This window comes from Brachypodium distachyon, chromosome 5 (assembly GCF_000005505.3).
Source record: "Brachypodium distachyon strain Bd21 chromosome 5, Brachypodium_distachyon_v3.0, whole genome shotgun sequence".
NCBI classification, from domain to species: Eukaryota; Viridiplantae; Streptophyta; class Magnoliopsida; order Poales; family Poaceae; genus Brachypodium; species Brachypodium distachyon.
Window position 1 is genome coordinate 17,862,975 of NC_016135.3, and position 22,533 is coordinate 17,885,507.

At 41.3% G+C, this 22,533-nt stretch overlaps 2 protein-coding genes across 5 annotated transcripts; both read right to left on the reverse strand.

Moving 5' to 3' along the window:
• Window positions 1-1,499: 1,499 nt before the first annotated feature.
• Window positions 1,500-2,611, reverse strand: LOC100838653 (probable calcium-binding protein CML22). Its single transcript, XM_003579992.4, has one exon. The coding sequence runs from the start codon at window positions 2,594-2,596 to the stop codon at window positions 1,799-1,801; it is 798 nt and encodes a 265-aa protein (XP_003580040.4). The 5' UTR covers window positions 2,597-2,611; the 3' UTR covers window positions 1,500-1,798.
• A 1,437-nt stretch (window positions 2,612-4,048) lies between these two features.
• On the reverse strand, window positions 4,049-20,126 carry LOC100838960 (eIF-2-alpha kinase GCN2). 4 transcript variants are annotated; one of them, XM_003579993.4, is made up of 30 exons: window positions 19,791-20,124; window positions 18,990-19,061; window positions 18,836-18,895; window positions 18,656-18,761; window positions 16,878-16,982; window positions 15,691-16,158; window positions 14,296-14,418; window positions 14,108-14,194; window positions 13,928-14,014; window positions 13,717-13,813; window positions 12,928-13,045; window positions 12,263-12,317; window positions 12,007-12,173; window positions 11,240-11,427; window positions 10,614-10,762; window positions 10,226-10,475; window positions 9,571-9,829; window positions 9,357-9,453; window positions 8,697-8,777; window positions 8,503-8,559; window positions 8,179-8,310; window positions 8,015-8,101; window positions 7,693-7,801; window positions 7,476-7,612; window positions 7,031-7,135; window positions 6,128-6,216; window positions 5,924-6,026; window positions 5,715-5,837; window positions 4,770-4,919; window positions 4,049-4,647 (listed from the first exon to the last, which is right to left on the reverse strand). In XM_003579993.4, exons 1-29 carry the CDS (start codon window positions 19,907-19,909, stop codon window positions 4,809-4,811), a joined length of 3,741 nt encoding a protein of 1,246 aa, XP_003580041.1. In that variant the 5' UTR covers window positions 19,910-20,124; the 3' UTR covers window positions 4,049-4,647; window positions 4,770-4,808. The 4 variants fall into 4 exon arrangements, with proteins under 4 accessions (XP_003580041.1, XP_024311364.1, XP_010240062.1 ...); XM_024455596.1 differs by having other exon boundaries at window positions 18,841-18,895; window positions 19,791-19,860; XM_010241760.3 differs by lacking the exon at window positions 19,791-20,124 and having other exon boundaries at window positions 18,656-18,736.
• Between the last annotated feature and the right edge of the window lie 2,407 nt (window positions 20,127-22,533).

Consider the following 22,533-nt stretch of genomic DNA (forward strand, 5'->3'; position numbering starts at 1 on the left):
GCGACGTTGAATCAGACAACCGGCCGTCGTCTGGCGACACGACGACCAAGCGATATATGGACCCCGTCTCGATCGATCTGTCGTCGTAAAAACTCTCCTAATGCATCTGCAGCAGTCTTCGCGTTGTTGACAGCCGAAGAAAGCTTCCGTGTTCCGACTTCCGACCCAGGACCCATCGAGGGGAACTTGAAAGCAGGAGGTTGACCTTTTGAGTTTTGAACAGGTAAACCAAGCAAGAGGTTGAAATCCATGCCTTCGAGGCCACACCCACGAGTTGTGTTAGTAGCGTTCATTTGGAATCAATCCACACACAAAAAAGGTATCTCGGCCAATCGCGATACTCCTAGGTGTCAAAGTCGTCGTTAGCCGAGATATGATATGATCGACAAGTGCAATCGTCCAAGCTATCGACAATCAATTAGAAAAGCTAGCTGATCAATTTGTTTGTCCGAGTCCCACGACACTGGAAAGCAAAACTAAAGAATTAAACTAGACAGAGATATGTAGGACCTGTTAATTTGGATCTCGCCCAAGCCAGCCGCGCCAATTTTGGCACGCCAACAAATTGACGAGCGATTTCGCCGCCGGGACTTCGCCAGCATGCGGGCGTGGAAACTGAACAGGGTTAGCAAAATGTTAGCGTGGCTCGAAATATCCGGCTCCAATCCAACCGGTTGCCGTAGTAGCAGTCAACGACCAAAATGGTCGGGCAATCACCGGCTGCGTTCCAAACGGACGCGTAGACTTTGGATTTTGCCGCACCGTGCAAAACACATTCCACCTATGCCACACCACAACAACGCCAGAAACGTGCCGCGTTCTTTTTCTTTGTACAAGGGGACGTGTCGGCATTCTGTTTCGACATCCATATTTTTGCCCGATGGGATCAAACGCGCGATCGTCGTCGACGTCCTCGAGGAGTAGCGCCGGCCGGACCCATGCGTTTTCCTGCGTGTGTGCCAGCCAGCGCCGGATACACGCCCACGCGCCCGGCGCCTCTAACGGGCGTATCAGCTCGTGCGTCGCCTTGCATAATTGGGCCGTAGGAGATATACGCGTCGCTGTTTGGTTCGGACGAACAGTGGGGCCGGCCGGGTCCCTGTACGTCATATAGATTGTGCGAGCCGTGACGCGCGCGCGCGGCCGGCCGGTGCCCGTGGGCCGTGAGCGCACGATCGAGCCCACGACGTGGTGTACGCGTTTCGGTGTTAATTATGGGCGCCGGCCGGCCGCCCCCGTCGGCGTACGTGACAGCGGCGCACGCGCAGGGAGCAAATCGACAGACTGACGCTATCTATCATCATCTTCCCCATCTCCTGGGGAGGAGAACGCATATATCTACGCTAATTCGCGCGGTTTAATCGAGAACGAGCGTAGTTAAACCGTTGAGTTCATCGTCACATGTGCATCGATCGTGTGGTTGTTACCAACTCTTGGAATGCATTTCGGATAGTAAGTGTTGACACTTTACACTTTTACGGTCCCTGACGCGACAGTGCTTGGTTACGTAACCTTTAATTTCTTCGCAAGAAATTCTTGCGAGCAACAAGCACTAGTACAACAATTAATCGGCAACGCCCATCAATCTTAACGAACAAACAAAGAAACGAGTAAAAATCTCGAGAGCGGTTATAGTTACATAACAAGGATTTCCCCCGATCGAGCCCCATCCAAATATCTACACTTCCTGCTAGCTACTGAAGCACCAAATCAACATAAGATAAACGAAGCGCACTTGCAATTAATCTTCCTTGCAGCCTTAGCCGTAGCCGTAGAGCCATTAGCGGTCGATCCATGATCAGCCTAGCGCGGCGAAACCTCCGCCGCGCATCATCTGGAGGAACTCGTGGAAGTCGACCCGGCCGTCGCCGTCGCGGTCGACCTGGCCGATCATGCGGCGGCACTCCTCGGCCGTGCGGCCCTGCTTCAGCCCCAGCGACGCCAGCACGGCGCCCAGCTCCTCCACCGTGATGTACCCGTCGCCGTTCGCGTCGAACACCCGGAACGCCTCCCTCATGTCCTCGTCTTCCTCCACCCCCTCATCCCCGCCCTTCTTCTCCTCGTCCTCGCCGCCGCCGGTCGACATGATGGCGCGGTAGAGCTCCCCGAACTCCTCCTCGTCGACGCACCCGTCGCCGTCGGCGTCGATGCGCGCGATCATGGCGGCCAGCTCGTCGCCCGGCACGGGGATGCCCAGCTTCCCTAGACAATCCTCCAGCTCCTCCCGCGTGATGCGCCCGTCGCCGTTCCGGTCCAGCAGCTGGAACACGCGCGAGAGCTCCGCGGCCTCGGCGCTGCCCTTCGTCGTCGTCGTCGTCCCCGACGGCGGAGACATCTTGCTCGGACTCGGAGGCGCTGGCGGAGCCGACGGCGGAGGCGAGGACGCGTCGACGCAGCCGCGGGCAGGGAGGATGGAGGAGATGCTGGTGGGGATGTAGGAGAGGAGGCCGCTGCGGGGAGGCTTAACAAGCGGGGCGGAGGGTGGCATGGAGGAGGGTATTGTTGCTGTGGGGGCTGCTTCTGCTTGGCAACGCATTCGATTGCTTTGGGTTGAGTTGGTGGCGTGGTGGAGCTGCAAAGCTGGGATATGGACCATGGTTGTTATTTATAGACCAGGATTGTACATGTAGTCTTGTATGTCAAAAGGAGTTCAGTTGATGGAAGAATTGGAGAGACTTTTCTTTTCCTACGTCTTGGTTTGACTTTTTGGATAAAGTATAATCTTGTCTCATTTAATCTACTACTCGTTCTTAGACAACAAAGTGAATTTCACTCATTTTCTCATCGGCCTGGGGTAGACTTTTGGGTGATATCAGAGCCACGAGATTGTATCTTTCGGTCCATGCTTTCGAGCTTACCACTAGCTGGCACAATTTAAACGGCAACCTATTTTCCATCACGTTTAGACCTAATGGAACCACACGTGACGAATAGTGTTAAAGTAGAAAATGAATTGCTCTTCTTTTCCATCAACTTAGAATTTTTTTGTAAATTGGTACGGTAAGTGCAACTCTACAACGTGTCTTCGAAATCAACACTGCAAATATTTAAGTCTGCATTGTGGGCGCCATGTATTTGCAGCTTCTCTGGAAAGAAGGGCAAAAAAATATATCACCATGTTTAATAAAAGAGAACATCTTGTCACGTCTCAGGTCCGGTGCTCCAAAAGAAGAGGATATCCTGCCGCCAAATAATATCATTACGTTTGGAGGCAAAAGGTACACTTTGAAATACTAGTCGAGAAACCAGAACTACACAAAGATACCGACGAAAAACGGTGGCCGGCCATTATCATGTCGCATGCAAACGCGTTTTGGCAGGTTGTTGGTCTGCTGCACTCTTTAAATTCAAGCCAAGCTGCAGAGAGACAGACAGCGAGAGAGAGAAGAGAAAAAGAAAAGCAAAGAAACCTACAGGTCAACCGAAACCGCGTGGAGAGCATGGACCATTAAACATCCACGGCGGCACCGTCGGATGCGGATCTCGGTCGTCGACCGTCGCCGGCGAGCTCGCCGTCCGATCGGGCATCGACGGCGCATAGCTCGACAGGTGCACGTGGGGCCGCACGTGCCTACAACCGGATACTGTTCCAGGAGCCCCAGAGCTTCACTGGATTGCAGCTCATCTGTGGGCACAGTATTATCGGGCTTGAGTTGAAAAAGGGTGGCACTCAACTGGAACTGACCTGTGAGCCGTGCTGTACGTGCATGGGTTTGGTAGATTAATCCCCCGTGCTAAGAATCTCTTGGACATCTCGGGTTAGCTTAATAGGAGGAGACTATAGGCCGATGGATGGATTCCTTCTTGAATGCCACTCCATGTGCAACCACGCAGTACATGGCCTGAATTTCCGCGAATAAATAAGATCTAGAATGGTTCGAGCAGTGACAGATGGATGGCAGCTTACCCTATCAATGTGGTGTCTCCAGTTGACAAAAGATCATGGCTAAATGACAACCGTAAAGAGCAACATCACGACACCAGCCTCTCATGCTGGGTTTGTACCTTGGTGCAGTGAAGAAAACGTAGAGAAAATGCAAGCAGTGAGTGATGCTCTGATGCAATGTGCACACTTTCAGATTAGACAGGGAAACAAGGGGGTTCATGCATAACAATGGAGTACTTGTTTGTTTTGTCCTAATTCCACTAGCTGCAAAATTGGAATTTCCTATGGACAATTCAAAGAAGAAAAACTTCTATACATGACGAAAGCAATCTGAACTATGCACAAGACTGTCCTGTAGAAGAATGAGAAGCAAAAATGACAAGGGCAAAATCGAGCAAACCTGTTGCATAGCCATTCCGCTAGCAACAAGGAACATTGTCCAGCCTTCCACCCCCATGATGAATTGCAGCGGCAACTCTCCACATTCACCGTAATCACAAGTCCGCAAATTGCATAAAAGCATCTATCCGTCAACTTGCATTGAAGCCACCATGCATAACTGATCCATGTGAAAAGTTAGGTTTACACAAGTTACCAATCACCACGTCTCTCTTCAATTAAGGCCATTGTGCATAATCTTGGTCCATGGAGGGACAACCAAGATGGCACAAAGCCACCAATCACCTTCTTATCTTGTACTGCAGCACTCATGAATGAATTTGGAGACCATCAGATCTTTCAACACGCAGCACTGCTTTCACCTGGATGTTTACAGAGAAGAATATCAGTTCAAGAAAAGGATGGGAGTAGATACCATAGGAAAGGATAATACTAAAGAAGGTACATAAAATGTGATATTATTCGATCCTTTGGCAGAACAAACCTGAGCAAAATGTCACTATGGAGCTGGTTGCTGATCTGATCAGCTCCAGATTGTAGGATTTTTGAATTGTAAAGATATTGCATCAGATAGAAACTTTACAATGTCTTCTCTTTTAACATCTTTCTCCTTCTTTGCATCAAGATGCCTAACCTGAACCAAAGATAATAAGAGAATATAATTGTTTGTAACTTCCCTTTTATCAAGGTATTGAAAAATGAAAATAGTAAGCAACGATTTTTCAGTATTAATTTCCTCATCGATATAGACAATATTCATGGTCAAGCTTGAAAGCAGATTTTACAAGGATACTTGTTATAGCATTATTCATGGCTTCATGCATGCTCTTTTTGGAGTAAAAATTACTACTTGCCCGCCGGTGTAGCCTAGTGTACTGCATGTTGTTTTTTGCCTTTCTGTTCTTGTGGCTTCCCTGGGGTTGTGGCACCTTCTGGGAGACCTTTTAGTCTTAGTCTTTTTGTTTTGGCCTTTGCCTTTTGATCTTTGTTTTGGCCCTTGGCTTTGTACTTTCGCCTACTTGGCGCTTCTTCTAAGGAAAATGACACGCACTCAGGTGCGGGTTCGAGAAAAAAGAGAGAAGGAATATAGGGTGCTAATACACCCATGTGGAGACAATGCATTTTTGGCCGTCTGCATCTATTGATCATTTTTCATTTTTGCTATCTTGCATGATGTCTGTAGTGTGCCTCCATTGTTAGTACTAAACTACAGCAGAAAACATGATATGAGAATTTCTTGAAGATTTGGAATCACAATGGAAACAGAAATCCAAATGCAAAAGCACACACACCATCAAGGTATTTCCCTTGCAGCCTATTTTTATCTTGTGAGGAAGATACAGCACCAATTCATAACAGTGTATGAAGACAATAAGGTAACACAACCTCAACGTATTTACCTTCGCTCGCAAAAAAAGAGTGTATTTACCTTCATTAGATCTGTTTGTGAAAGACCTGCTTCAGTGATAAACACAAGGCATTTGATGTCATGATCACTGGCATACTCATATTGTTCTTGAAGACTGGGGTCTTCCAGAGGAACAAATTGTGCCTAACAACACTAATGCGTCAGCACTGGGTGAAAAAGAAATTAGAATCCCAACAAACCCTTGTCTGCAAGACTTCCATAAAACTCACTTTTATGTTAGCTTCCCAAAGTTCCGCAACTAGTTCCATGCGTTCGTTTAAGAGTCCGCCGCCACCCTTTGAACAGACAAGTACACTGATGCTATGTTCAATCCTGAAGTCAAAAAAAAAAATAGTACTGTGCTAAAGAAATCTCATTGACCCATTGAAGGGGGTGTAAAGTGCAGTATAAAAATATAAGATCTATTGTGTAACCTTGGTAACCAAACATCAGATGAAGGATTATTAGGAAGGAATTTCTCAAGAGCAATGCTCACACCAACAGCACCTGGGGGTTTGGATTTCTGCGAAGATTATCAAATACAAGTTTGGAAAACTGAAATCAATTGGCAGCCTTTCATTTTTGACATTTCGCAGGAGAAAATTTTGTGGTAACAACAATTATATAATGGCCTTGTTCTCTCATCTTGAGAAACAACCAGCATTTGAATGTTTAGAAGTCATGATGGGTGACTGCACAGGGAGTTTGCAGGAAAGTGAGATTAAAATGTTTCTCTGCGGCATCCTGTCAAAAGAACAATGTGTTCTAGAGGATGGCTATGGTACAAATGACTTCAAAGTAGTTTCTCAACCTTCTTTGCATTCAACATTTTGCTACCCGTCTCCCCATATCGCGTTGGTAGGCTGAATGGTGGATGGTGAAAACTGAGAAGTGTACATAAAGTGGACAAAATATATAATATGTACCCTAGTCACTCCATCAGTTCTAAAACCTGAAAAAGTGTCATTTCATGATTCAGTCTCCTTTTTTTTGCCTTCTTACAGCAGTACAGGCTAGAAACCCTCCTGCGGAGATACATTATCAAGGTATTGAAAAATGAAGAATTAGAAGTTGTGCACGCCTTTCCATTACATTGTTGCTGAAAGGGCTACACAATAGGACAGCTGATGTAGTGGTAAGCATTCTCTGCTACGTTCATCAGTTCCCCTGCAAATCTACTTCAATGGGAAAGTATGGAATAGACAGGGTTGAATAATTAAGAGGTCCTTAAGGAGGCAAATATTTCGTGGCATCGATATGCAGTCACTTGTTATCACAAACACTTCCATTCTTTCAAGGTCCCCTCAAGCATACAGTAGGCATCAAGTAAAACTTACATATGTCTTGTCCCAAGCCTGTTCCATCAACATATCATATCGACCCCCAACAGCCAGCAACTTTTCATGGGAACTTGGCACAGGATTACCTTCTTTTGAGTAGACCTGCGACGAGACATGGTTAATAGCATGTACCATAGTGATGACTACTAAGATATGTGTTGAGTTCCAGAGAACACATTAACACTAAAGTACATGCTTTGCACGTATTAAAATATCATCTTTAAAAGCATATATGAAAGGGATTCACAAATATTAGATTGAAAAGAAAAATGCAGGAGCTTATTATTTGTTCTTACCAAACAGTAAATATAACATGAGAACAATATACAGCATATACTGAACAAGATGAGAAATGAAAAAGGATTTTCTCCAAAGATAAAAATGGAATATTCACCAACAATTCAGAATTCCAAATAAGAAGATAAAAATTACAGTTCATCACCTGAAAAAATAGATCTGTGTAGTAATAGTCTGAAGGAGGCATGAGTACATCAATAGTAATATGTTCTTCAACTGACCATACCCTCAAACATTTGAGGAAAGTCGAGAGATCATCAAGAGCCTTGCAAGCAGATTTATCTACAACAGGAGGCACATAATCATGACATCTTAGATATTCCTAGCTGTAAGCAGCTATGGTAAAACGTAATAGTCACTACCATAGAACAGGGTCCCTCTTAATCTAGCAAGTACTAGATCTGCAGATCCACAAAACCGCTGATCCGCTTTATGTAGCTTCTCAACAACTTCTTCAGAAAGACGAAGATCCTGGTCCACTCAATAAATTAGCTTAAACCCTGAAAGCTATTTACCACATAATTTTCTTTTATGATAACGATTCACAGAAAAGTAGTGGTATGTTCAATTCATAAAACACAATGTATTACAGAAGATAACTTTACATTTGATGGAAGTGTGAAGTATGAACAAACTCAATATTACCCAATTGTGGAATGTACAACTAATCAGTGTTGGTTATACCTGTAATAGTTGCCCTCGAATCAAACTCCATTGTGACTTACGATCTGCCTTATCTGGACAATATTGAACAAGAGTAGAGGATAGAAACTGAACAACAAGAAAAGATAAGTATCAGCTAAAATGATTCCACAAACTACAGAAACTGTCAAGGCAAAATATCATACCTCTGCAACATTCTGCCTTCGATCATGAGGAACACCTGCCCAAGAACAAACTGCTTCAGCGAGTTTGCTGTGATTCAAACGAATAACTGTAGCCTTTGAATCATAAAACCGTCTCACAAGGTCCAAAGCCACCTATTGTTGCAGGGACGCAAATTATTTATGCCACAACAAACAAGTACATCTTAAATCTTAAAAACAGCTTCCAAGATAGTTAGTGTATGAAATGTCACTTCATGAATAGTTGCACAATGAAATATAGTCTAATAAATAAAAGATCACCGCAAATCTAGAAACAAGGTAAAGGACACCACATGAAAATATTACCTTAATAACTTCAGCCTCTGTTATAGGTGAAGAACCTCCAATAATGTCAAAATCACCCTGAGAAGGTGTGAACATAATCCTTAGAGTAGGATTCTTGATATGATTTCATGGGAGAGGAACAGTAGACAAAGAAGGATACAAACTCTAAGCCAGTTTGACAGTAAATAACAATTTAACATAAATAAAACATTTACCTGAAGAAAGCGATAAGGAGTTGAATGTCCAACTGCTCTTCTATGAACCCATGATACTTCATAACGCTTATATGATGATACCTATAAGTGAATTGTGTAAGTATTAGCTATTCATCATCGTACTCATTGGCAACTCTTGTAAATGAAAGGGCGGACCATAAAAAAAGGTTTGCACATGCTTTAAGAAAATCCCAAAACAGCAGCTCAATGAATGCCCCCTTGACTTCCACTGGATAAATATTACCAGGATGCACAGCGGTATCAAACCATTAGGAGGCAAACCTACCAACTGAGATTACACAGGAAGATTCAAATTTTCTACAGTGCAGTCTAGACAAATAAGTATTATATCTGTAAGATTCTGCCCTGGGAATGCTTGGTTATCACACTTTGACAAAATTTAGTTGTGCAAGTAATAATATAAATGAAAAATATCTTCATAATTCTAGGGTAGTACAGCACTCACAGATACAGAAATGGTTACGTCTCCAGTTTAGCAACTATACTATCTTGTAAGGAAATAGGAAATAAACAAAGTGATCTAAAGGTTGGGAACAAATGTAATGGAAAATGGAAAAAGAAAAGCATACACATTCAAACAAGTACAAATAGCTATTATAATCATTAAAAAATCTACAAATATATTAACTTGTTACGCACTTGGTTAGCAGCAATCCACATAACAAATGGTGTCCGCAGCTCATAGCAAAGTTCTAGCATCTCTCCTCGTTGAATTAAGACTTTCACTGTCTTTCCACTAGAAATTTGCAAAAAATAATGTAAAATGTCAGTACAGTGTATGCCATAGAACAGTCATCAGTTTCCCCCTTTTTGTACATTCAATACTCATCAGCCAAGTGGAATTCAAACAAACCTAATTTCAGTAGATTTCCCATCCAATGTATGCAAGGGTGATATCTGGAACCTTTTAGCACAATGCCGCTTGAAAACCTCTTTGCTAACCTCAATGATGGATTCCAGGAATTCACTGTAATCATTTTTACAAGTTGACTTTTTACTGCTTTCGCGCTGACATTGCATTTTGGCAACCAGCCGATCCTCGTTAAATATTGTAGATATAACTTGATCATAAACATAAGTGTCTTCTGGTGTCTGTATCATTCTAAGTACATCTGCATCAAGTGCACAAAAGCAGTTGCAATTTTTATATACAAAGAGAAGGCTAAAGAATATTGCCTTAAAGACCCAAGATGATAAGCGGCACGTCACAAATTCATTACATAAATACAGAGCACAAAAAGCGAGCACCATAGAGCAGACAAACAGTTGTGTAGCATGACCCAGCCAAGAAAACAAACAATAAAGTACAACGCACATACAGCAGGAGCACATTAGGCATAAAACAGACAAATGGGTCCCTGGTATTTATGCAGCAGGACCACACTAAAATTGCAGGAACTATCAAACTCATCAATTCTAGCAGTCACCATATTCAATTAACCATAACCTCAAGATCTGTTCATTAAATGGTATAATGTAACAGAAATACAGAAAAGTCAAAGGCTTACCATTTAACCACTCGTCTTCCATCCTAGGAGGCAGTTCGTTTTGCAAAAGCTCAACAGCAGATGGGCGGTCAGAAGGGCTTGGACACAGTAAGCGTCTCAATAGATTTGACTGACCAGGAAATTGTGCTGCCCATGATATTGGAGAATCACCCTTCTGCTTAAGATCAGTGAGAACAAGATGCCTTTCCATTGCTGTTGAAAATGGATGCCAAAGCTCAAAGAATATAACTCCTGCACTGTACATATCAACCTGAGAATGACAAAGATAAAACCCAAATAAGTTTAGAAAATACCAATAATGGGTATGAAGTTGCTATCATAAAAAGGAAATAACTCATATCTATGTGTTCCTTTTAGTAAACCAAAGGAATTAGAACTCTATTCTGACCTTTTCGTTTATCTGTGGCCACTTCTGCTCTACCTCAGGTGCAGTATAAAAATATGTGCCAACTTGACCAGTTCCATCCATTGAAACGCCAATTGCTTCAGTAGGAAGATATTGGTCATTATCCAGCTGCTCTAGCTTTAGAAACTTGGCTGAGAACAATGATAAAAATGTTTTCAGTTCAGTTTTTAACTTCACATACAATATGGTAATCAACAAGATAGAAACCCCTGTAATTCAGGATATGCAAAGCTCAGGAAACTTGCCATGATAACAAAGTAAATCATGACAGTTAAACATCTGGACTAGATCTGTGGGTTCATTCGATATTCAAATGTTAATATACTGGAGAGAGAAGATTGAAGTGGTAACTTTGTATGGTATACTTTGACATTTTCCAAGCTATCAGAACTCAGATGTAATGACCAGATGATAAACATATGGATATTGCTTGATAGAGAATAATCAGAAAACCCAGAGCATCACAACTCTGGGAAGAAATAAAAGATCATCAGTAGTTACATCATCTACAAAACCGTATAATTTGTTGCTTAACCAGTACATACATATGAAATAAAACTAACCAATTGCAAATGCCTGTTCTGGATATCATCAGGAAGTGTACCTACCAAGACCAAAATCCCCAATTTTGATATCATTGCGCACATCAAAAAATATGTTGCTAGGTGTCAAGTCCCGGTGTATGATTCCTTGACTATGAACATGCGCTAAGCCTTCCACAATTTGTCGAAATAGGTGCCACGCACGGTCAAAATCAAAAGATGAACTGTATGTTTCCAAGTCCTGTCGCAGGGTCCTGGACCACAACATTCAAAACAAAGTTAGGGTAACAAGCAACCGCCATCAATATCCTAGTTAACAGTATGGTGTCATTAATGACTGAAAATAGGAGCAAAATGATTCCAGTCCCAACAATCTGATTGACCAAGAAAAGATCATGGCAATGAACAAGCTTTAGATGTTTATGACTGATTGTATTTACTCTGAAAATGTTAACTTCTGTTATTTAAAATGAATATGTAAAATAGAACTAATGCTCTTTTTGTGGGGAAAAATAGAACTAATGCTAACGTAGAGATGAACTAACTTCTGTTCACATAGTCAGATAGTCTGGAACTAGAGTACTAGACTTGAAAAAACTCATTTTTAGAAATCCCAAATGGCAAGAAAATCATAGCCTTGATGCAGGTTATTTGAAGTTCTAGGTACAAGAGATGCAGTGTTGCCGTGCTGCTCTCCTCTGATGTTTTTCCTGTTTCTTTCAATTTCAGTACTCTAAACAGCACCATGGTTTCATTATAATATACAGGACCAGGTTTAGACCCTGTGTTTCTATAGAATTTCCTCTAGTGCACTAACTGCGTACTGAACGTACCTAGGGCAATACTCCATCTGAATGTACAAGTATGTAGATTCCTGCTTATTTCCAGCACCTGCATCTGATAAGCTGATGTCGTCGTAACTAAACATAGAGCTCTCAGCAGTGCGTGACCCGCCGGTATTCAGAACATGATGATGACCATATTCAGTTTCAACCCATGCCTGGCATCTCAAAGATACATGTGAAACATAAATGAATGGTCTCCTAAACTTGAACATAGTAACTTGAACATATGTGTAGAAATATTCACCTGATAGTAACGAACAACATGCTGATGTTGAAGTCGTGAAAGTGTGGCAACCTCTCTGTACACCTCACCAAGATATTAATTACATACATAAACAAGAGCAGAAATTCTGGAGAAAACCCTAAATATAAACACCAACAAAAACAACTTGGCTAAACACGAAACAGTTAATCTGAAGAAAACAGTGAAATTGCAGATTTTTTGGCTTAAGTAAACAGCGTAATAAACAACCGGCAATAGGTCTCAGGCAAGAAAAACAAAATACATTTCAAAATAATCCACAAAAACTCACATATGCAACGTTGGATACTATGTGCACTTGCAAAATTTTGCAGAAAAAGAGAGACGTTTGCTCCCAGCACAAAGAAAGTCAATTTTTCTAAGATGTAGTTGCTAGACATCCCTTGTCCTTTTGGTGAAAAAACACAGCCAGCATTTAATTGTTTGTTTCGAAACTTACGAATGCTCTTCATTTTCTAAAGGTAATAAGCATGCTAGGGTGCAATAAACATGCGCTAATTAACAAATAAACAAGGGAATGATTTATTCTCTCCTTACACCTCAAAGACAAAGTCCAAATATGTACACGAAAAAGATAGAGGAACAGCATAATGCCACGACACATTTGAACTAAAAGAACAAGATCAGAGATATACAAAGTTACAAACCTTAGAATCTTTTCATTCACTTGAGGACTTCTATCGTTGAGCCGTATCTTCTTTACAGCATATTGACGTCCATCAAGCTTGTTTTTGCACAAGGCAACACGACCAAAGCCCCCCTGACCTGTCACATATAATGTCTTAGAAGTTACGCTAATCTGTGCAAATAAATTCAGAAACTTAGAGGGCAAATCCCCATAAATTTCAATTCTACGGTGCAGACTTTAACATATATAAAACTACTCCAGGATGAGCAACAGTGACAAGATCAATCCATAACTTGCACAATTCCTGTCTAGGCATAACTATGTTACTAACCAAGTCAAATCAATAAGCGAATACAAAACAAGCCAGCACCATTGGTGTTAGTCACCCAGTTTACATTCTATCAACTATCTAGACGTAACTATTTTACTCACCAAGTCAAATCAATAAGCAAATACAAAACAAGCCAGCACCACTGGTGTTAGTCACCCAGTTTAAAACATAGAGCAGGTTAAGTGAATTGAAGCCAATACGACCAATCGCCGTAGGGTCTATAATAACAAAGCTCAGTTGGCATCAGAACTTTTCATGAAGTCCTTTTCCTTTTAGTCTAGATCATGTTTAGAAACTTTTCAAAAGGTATCCTGTCGTAGAATTTCATTTACATAACATAGAAGGCATTAATTGGGACAAATCCCCACATTCAAATTCTTCAGAAACGACTAAAAAAAAACTTCAGAAACGTGATAACTGATAGGTCTGCCCTGACACAGTACACAAAACAGTATCAGACATTAGCATGACACTCACCGAGTGAACGGAGTTCTTCAAAATCGTTCAAATAGCGGGAATTTGGCCTAGATGATGAATTGTCGGCCCTCCAAAATAAAGAGCACTCTGAAGAGATCTTTTCGATGTCATCAGAAAGCCAAATAACAACAATTAGAAAGGTGATCAACACTACATATGTATTGGTAACAGTAAAGCACGAGTTAGCAGAACATTATCAGGTGTGGCATACCATCTGTTGCCCAAAAACATGATCAAAAGTTTCCCCAAAATCAGCAGGAGATTCAGAGATTAATTCCTTAGCCCATTCAGAGAGAACCTGGTTAACAAAAAAAAAGTAGATAATTCAATTGGGAATGGCGATAGAGAAATATCGACGAGGAAACATAATAACAACACTAGATGGACACACCCCTATGTTGCATAACTCCGATGATATTACTGGCAAAGCACCTGAAAGAGAATCTTTTGATGCACAGGCTAGCCGAAGCAAATGTACCTAATGAAGATACCAAACATGATCACTACTTTTGGATAAAATGTCACTCAAAAAGAGAGTAAGAAGTCTCCTTTGAACAATATGTATGAAATTAACAATACCAGAATTAAATCCCTTTTCTTATTTCGTGAAGCGTCATCAAACATGTCTGGAGCATAAGATTGTGAAGAGCCAGAGGCTGAACCACATTCTTCATCATTCCAAGCTTCATCTGCGTCAGAGTCCTACAAGGATAGGCAAATATATAGTCGCTGGATGAGTCATTTAATTAATTACTTAAATACCCATACACGCTAAAGATAAACAAATTTGACTATCGTACATAAATTAATCAGACTAAATAACCACTACTCCCTCCGTTCCATAAAGATTGGCGCGGCTTTGGACTGGAGCTAGTTCAAAACCGTGCCAATCTTTATGGAATGGAGGGAGTATTATATATTAGTGGTATTTACTACTACCTCCGTCCAACAATAGGAGGCGTATTAGCTTTCCTTTGACCAATGCTTTGACCACAAATTACTCTATTGATATATAATTATATGACATAGATTCATATTCATTATATTCCTACTCAAGGATATTTACTTATGATTATGATTTTGATCACATTAGTCACATATTCATGAAGTAATTTGTGGTCAAATGCTTGGTCAACCGAACCCTAATATGCACCCTATTGTTCGACGGAGGGAGTACTACCTCCGTTCCTAGATGAAGAAGTCCTACCTTTGTCCTAAAGTCAAACTTCTTAATGTTTGACCAAGTTTATAGAAAAAATATCAACATCTAGAATATCAAATAAGTATACTATGAAAATATATATCATGATGGATTTAATAAAACTAATTTAACTTGGTCAAAGTTTAAGAAGTTTGACTTAGGACAAAGCTAGAACACTTACATTTAGAAATGGAGGGAGTAGTAATTTTATCCCAAAATTTGGTGGCAAACACTATCACCATCTCAGTCATTTGTAATAGATTTAATTGTTTACCAAAATTCGGTGAATTTTTACCCAAGCACATCAATGATCCATTTCTAGCAAACCATCAAACAAACATTTATGGTTATTTAGGAACAAGAAAGACACCAGATGGAAAATGTATGCCAGTGTAATCAATTTAACAAACAGGGAAGCATCTATGATACCTGAACAAGAACAAAGTTGCAAAGTAGCACATAAACTATTTGCGAAAACCATTTTAACTAAGCATAATAACAATACCTTAAAAAATATTACAACAAAGAATCAAAGCCATGGAAAACATAGGATGTCAAACAACACTCGAAACTTCAGATCATAAACACTTAATTCAAAATCGTGTATCATTATACAGTTTTCGTGTTTTACATAACAATAGCCCTTGAATCAGACTATCTTTCAAGTAACCTTAAGCTAGTTCCTTTCTTCATAAATATGCAAATGACATGTCATAATGTATTCGAGAAAAATAGGAAAGCACCGGGAACCTATAGGAGTTATGTTTTATTACCTCAGTTTCATGTACAACACTGAAACTCCTCTCTGGAGTATCTGACAGACCTCCTCCATCGCTTGTGGACAAAGTTTTGCGGTCATTATCAGTTTCCTCTGCAACAACATGTAAACTTGGAACTGCATCTCGTGTAAAACTGTGCTTCATGACATGCTGTTGTTCAGCATTATCCAGAGATGAACTTTTTGCAGCATTAACCTTATCAGCTGAAAAACGGGATTTCTCGTCAACTGTTTTCCTCTTGCTTCTGACATTTGATTTGACTTGAGATCCAACATTTTTCCTGGCACTATCAGTTGTCGGATCGACACCTTGCCTTTGCCAACTATTATCATCAGATAATTGACTGTACAGATCAAACAAGTGATAAATGTAAGAGATTCCAGGGCAAGGACCACTGTCGATGCCAACTTTCACATCTGCATTAGTTGTTTGCTGTATTGTGCTTGAACCCAAGTGAGGATCCTGCAATGTAGGATAATAAGCCCCCTAGATATGCACTTTAAGCTAAGGCTCGAGAATAGAACATAAAAAAGCAATCCACTGATGAAAAAGAAAAGCAAGTAATCTCATGCATACATGAAATCCTGGGACCAGTTATTCCAAGTTGCAATGTTGTGCATAGGTAATAGATTACAAGTGTAGACTGCAGTAACCAAGTACCTTAATGGACCTAAGTCATTGCATGAGTCTAAGATTACATTGTGAAACAGAGGATTACAACAAGATTCACAACAGTTCAGAATTAACCATAAAACATGGTGTGCCACTGCCAACTACCAAGTAACATCGGAGGCAACCATGATAAAATTAGCTAACAAAATGAGTGAAAAGTAGAAGTGCAACAAATGATGAATTTGAAGTATATCAACCAGTGAAGGTGCCATATGACTTATAATCCCAAGTACAAAGCAACTTTAGTTAACCTGACAGAACAAAACAAGAGAAGCCAACTGGTTTACTTTCTCAAGCATGCAAGGAGGCCAGGAGCAATAGGACAAAGGATAAAAGGAATCTTAAGCCAATGAAAAAGGGTCAGAACTCCGCAAAGGATGAATCAATATCATAATGGCAAATGAGCAATGCATTCTTACTTTCAAGAAGCACATAAAAAACAATGAAGAGGGCCACATGTTCCATGCTATATATATTTTCTATCGGGTACCATGAAGAAATTGACTTACAGTGCTTGCTGAATCATTTGCTGGAGCAATTTCTGACAGGAATTCTTGGGCAGCCTCTACCAAATCGAAAATCATAACACGTCCTTCTCGCGAATAAATGTTTGCCTAATAATAACAGACAACAACATATTAATCAAGGGTGCTTAGTCTATGCCCACCTAAGCATGCCAAATCGAAAAGCAATTGTCACATTTTGGATTCTTGGCAGTAAAGCTAAACTAAAAAGATACTAGTAAAACAGAAATTTAATCTTTGCAATTGAGACTTTCTTGACTGACATACTGCTGTAGGGTATTCAGCTTTTGGATGCTCCTGCAGTATTTGCCAGGAAAGGCACATAAGCTGATTTATCGTCTGAACACAAACAACTAACAAAAGGATGCACATGCAGAGGCTGCACTGTTCCTATAAGTTTGCAGTATGACAGTTCCAAGACTAAGAACGGTTCGATGAAAATGATATTTACTGGCCAAACCAAATAGCAATATGACCTGAAGCCCACAAGGTACAAACTTGAATGAGGTGAAACATCCTATCTAGCAATCTGACCACACTATTCTAGCCAGAGTCTGGAAAAAACTATAAATTTTGTCAGTCTCCTTTGTTATAAAGACATCAATGACATGCAATTAATATAGTATATTACAAAGAGCAACGTCATAACTCAAATAACCATCGATGCAGTAAAACATGATATGATGACAGGACATAAGGTATATAAAAACTCGAGCGACCAAAGGCTCACACAACTGATAAAAATAACCAACATTACGATCTATAACTCATTAACTCACTAGTAATCTAAAAATTTATATGGTAGGCATGATGACTAAAGCATGCAAGGTATGTGTGTGTCCATATGGTGGTGAGCTACTATCGCCATCAATGTCATTACTCTGCGTAGCGTGTACCTTAAATCAAAATAAATCACAAGGAAAAGTAAGACTGAGTATTAGTATTAGACACACATAAACTTTGTCACTGGATTAGCCAATATGTGCTGTTCCTCACTGACCTAGCTCAAGCACACCGGACCAGACATATTTGACATTTCTCACCGGTCCTCACAGCAATAATCTACATATGTCGTATCTCACTGACCCAATCTCACTGACCCAACTTAAAACAGTCAAAACACATGGACGCGGTAGGTATCTCACCGGCCCAACTTAAGCAGTCAAAACATAAAAATGAACAATAACACAAGAAGAACCAAGAACAGATAACCATACAACAAGATTGATCCTATAGGAGACTGTGTTTGCACCAAAGTTTGTTTGATCAAACACAGGAAAAATAAAGGAATCTTACAAGAGATTTGAGTGGATGGAAAATTTCCTATGAAAGGAAGTCCTTAGAAAAAAATCCCTATGGGATTCAATCCTACAAATCAAACGAATCACACAGGAAGAAATCATAAGGATTACAATCCTCTGAACTCCTATAAAAATCATTTGATTCAAAGAGGCCCTAAACTGTAAGAAGACCCAATGTAGTATTTCTATCTAAAAATATTAAAGAAAAAGACCAAAAGTGTTACTCCCTCCGGCCGGAATTACTTGTCAAAATATTAAATGTATCTAGACGCTTTTTAAACATAGATACATCCATATTTGGGCACATTTGAGACAAATAATATGGGTCGGAGGGAGTATCTTCTTTTGGTCATTTGTCATGTTATCTTCTTCATCCATTGCAATACATGGCACTCAACTAGCTTATTTGGATAGGATTCAACCAAAAGTGATAGGTAATACTGTCAGATGAAGTCAACATACCTGATCAACAAGAAGGGAAAGTAGACGATCAGCATCTTCTTTAGACAAGTTCTTCTCAGGTATGATTCGCAACTTTGGGCACTTATTTGGGTAACCAGGAAAGCAACTATATTAAAATCAAAAGGTAGATGTCATCTAGTGCAAACCAAACAACACATCCGGAAAAACAGAAAAACTTACATTACATCAAGAATAGCCGAAACATTTAAATCTCCAAAGCCCATACCGTCGGAGTAAGGCCTGTTTATATTGTTCACATTGATACAGAAATTATATAGTTGGTAAATGCAAGTGATACAGTTAGAAGTATGTTTAGACTCACATAAGAAAATACCTGACACATATGTTAAATCTTGTGTGAGGTGATTCTGATGTGACTTTGAAATCCTCAAGAAAAATCGCAGCCCTGATTGATGTACCAAAAGGTGCCATTACGATCAGACAGCCAAAACAACGCAATAACAAGGAGACTGTTTTCCTTTTATCAATGGCGATGCAGACAAAAGAGAAACCTCCAGTTCAAACAGAAGTATTGGATGTGACTACTCACTTAAAGTTAATAACCATAATGCAATGTAAGGACAATAGGAATAGGATCGATATTAAAAGTATGGAACAAGGAACAGAGATGGCATTTCACAATATGTTAGACACTTGTTGTCTTGCCACAGGACACTAAAACATGCTGTTACAGCCGACTTGACATCTGACATACAAGCAGTAAAGAATCAACAGGAACCAAAAGATTTGGGAATCCCAGAGCGAAGGTTGATAGCACTAACATATGAGACAATGTAAGATCATCTAAGAGTGTGAGCCATCAATGACTACCAGTATGACGATCCAATTCTAAAACCCAAAAAGGTGATGAACTAATACAACTCCAGAGTCCCATGTTATTCCGTTATCTGATGATAATGGAATCCGATCCTTTGGACCGTTTGGAGAACTCCAGAGTCCCATAGCAGCACAGGTCGGGACATAATATCGCGGATTAACTCGATGTGTACACAGTATTCAAGTAGAGACACCTAACAAAACAATACTGGGCTAGCAGCCTGCGGGTTTGAAAAGCGGAACAGCGGCGCACCACAAAAATTGCCAGGGGAGGATAGCTACTACAATGGGGGCTTACAGCGCAGTGAGCTCGTCGGTGAGCGCGGCCTGGTCGCCCTCGAGCTGCGCGGCGTGGTCCTTGGCCGCCTTGCGCCCAGCGCCGCCCCTCTTCTTCTTCTTCCTCGCGCTGTGCCCCATCGGAGCGGAGCGCGCGCGGGCGCGGCGGCGATTTGATCCAAGCGAAGAGAAATTCGATCAGATTGAATATTCCAGGTGAGGGAGAGACGATTTGACAGGGAGGGGATCCGTGCTGGGTTTGCGAGGTTTTGACGTGAAGGGCGCTTGCGTCGACGGGAGTCCAGACTGTTATGAGTCAGCGAAGAGGCGGCGATGGATGAGCACGTCAGACCAAACCAGCGGCCCGGCTATGCTATCTGTGTGCGCCGCACAGAGATACTCCAGGCTCTATTTTTTTATAATTCTTTTTGCTTTTTCCAAAATGAAAATCCTAGTCTCTGAATTTATTTTCAAAATTAAAATCATTCTACTAAAGTGTGAATGTGTAATGCAAACGAACACATGAGTTTTTCTATTTTTTCATGAGAAAGATATATTTTTCGTCCCTCAATTTGTCGAAAAAAACACAAATGGTCCCTCGATATTTTTTTTATACTCTTCATTCCCCAAATGTTGAAATCGGACACCAATTGTCCTTCAACCCGTCTCAAGCAGTTTTGATACCAATGTGATATGATTTTATCCTCCGATTTGCCACGTGGGGCATGTCATGTTGGCGTTTGTTTGACTACATGGTTAAACCTGAACCCTGAACAGCTGGCGGAAGGTGATGACGAGACACTATCACCTTTCTTCCCGACCGGCGTGGGTCTACTTGAGTCTTTTCTTGGTTTTTGAGACGTGAACAAAAGAACTTGGGGCTAAAAAAAAAATTCAATGCCAGCAACACATATCAACGTAAGCAAGTCGGTCGGAAAAATCGTGACACGTTATCACCAAAACCGCTTTAGACATGTTAAGGGACCATTGGTGTCTGTTTCGACAATTCGGGGACGAAAAGTATAGGAAAAAAATTGAATAACCATCTACATACTTTTTGAAAGTTGGGGGAAAAAAATCTACTTTTCTAATTTTTTTTACCGAACTTATTCTTTTTCCATTTCAGAACGGAAGTAAACAACACTCGTTCTTACGAGCATACAAAAGATCCAGGGGAAAACAAATGTCAATCCTTGATGCGTGTTCAATTTAAGGAATGAAGATGGATTTGTATTTCCGGGCCTCTTCGTGTGAACATTAGAAATGTTGCTAAGCAAGGGAGTTTTTTAAAAAAAAAACCAGCAAGACCTTCTTATTACTTCTCAAAAGAAGTAACATCGGAGAGTAGAAGAGGTACAATGCTATTAGGAGGATTTTTGAGGGTTTGAGGAACTTGGCGAGCTCATCGGCGACCGAATTAGTCTCCCTGTTGCAATGTCTGGGACCAAATCAACACAATCCAGGGAGTTTGTTGTTGTTGAGAACTGCCAAACAATGAAATAATTAAGTTGATATAATTCACCTGTGTTCAGTTTTTTTTGTTGCCTTTAAGGTGTATCTTTGTTTTTTGTTTTTGTTTTTGTTTAGAATCAACCTTTGATAGTTTCTTTGTGATTGCATGAATCGGCCCAATTTTTGTTCATAAACGTAAAGCCCCAGAAATGGCGTCAAGCTAAGGATTTCCTCGATCTAAAAAAACGCAGCCAAGGATTTCATATAAATCAGTAATCACCCTCAAGGTTAAGACGCTTACTACCTAATCTGAACGAGGAGAACAACACCTTACATCCCTACAAGAAGAAACAAATGTCTTAACAAAGATTAAAAAAAAAACTCCAGAAGAGGTGTACACACGGTTCAGGAAAGATCGACAAGCAAGCAGACCAACAATTTGTGCATATTGTTAGGCAAACTGAATCATATATTCGGTTACCATATTCTGTCATTCTCTTCCATATTTAGTGCTCGAGATATTGCATATAATCAGACCATTTTGGTAGAGAATTAGCGTTGATTCTTTTCATGTATATCTTGTACATCTGCCTATATATATATATGAGATAGCAGGAAAGTCACGATTGTGGGCAACCATTCTCTTTCTATTCTCTCTTTCATGGTATCAGCCAAATGATCTTCCTCGCCTGTCTATCTGCACTACCGCCGCCGCCCTAAGGTTGTGCGCCGCGCCTCCTCTCCCTCCCCTTCCACCGCAGCCATGTCCGAAGACGGCGCCCAGCCTCATCCTCACGCCGCCCTATGGGCTCAAGCCACCGCTGTCCAGAACGTCAAGAGCCTCATCCCGGTCACTCTCGACCTCAAGGCTTCGAACTTCACCAAGTGGAGCAACTTCCTCCAAATCGCCGTCACCCAATACGCCCTCGCCGATCACCTCTCCACCGCTACTCCTCCTGACGACGAGGAGTGGCAGCGGATGGACTCCACCGTCCTACGCTGGCTGTACGGCTCCATCATGCCCGACATCGCCAACATGGTCATGGCCGCGGGAAGCACGTCCTTCCCCGTCCTTGGCGGCATCACCGCCCTCTTCCGCGACAACCAGCAGGCGCGCGCGGGCTACCTCAGCCAGAAGTTCCGCAACATAGAGCAAGGGGACAAGAGCGTCACCGCCTACTACCTCGAGCAGAAAACGGTCGCCGATGCCCTCGCTGACGTCAACACCCCGGTCTCCGACAACGCCCTGGTGTGGAACACCATCAAGGGCCTCAGCGACCACTACAAGGACATCGACAACCTCGTGCCCCTCC

What these genes read in the sequence shown, in the direction of transcription:
- LOC100838653 (XM_003579992.4), bottom strand. Translation starts at nt 2,596, where the DNA reads ATGGTCCATATCCCAGCTTTGCAGCTCCACCACGCCACCAACTCAACC.
- LOC100838960 (XM_003579993.4), bottom strand. Translation starts at nt 19,909, where the DNA reads ATGGGGCACAGCGCGAGGAAGAAGAAGAAGAGGGGCGGCGCTGGGCGC. An exon ending in CAGATGGAGTATTGCCCTAG is followed by an intron (nt 11,428 to 12,006) that starts GTACGTTCAGTA and finishes GTTGTGGTCCAG; the next exon opens with GACCCTGCGACAGGACTTGG. An exon ending in TTTGGGAAGCTAACATAAAA is followed by an intron (nt 5,838 to 5,923) that starts GTGAGTTTTATG and finishes TAGTGTTGTTAG; the next exon opens with GCACAATTTGTTCCTCTGGA.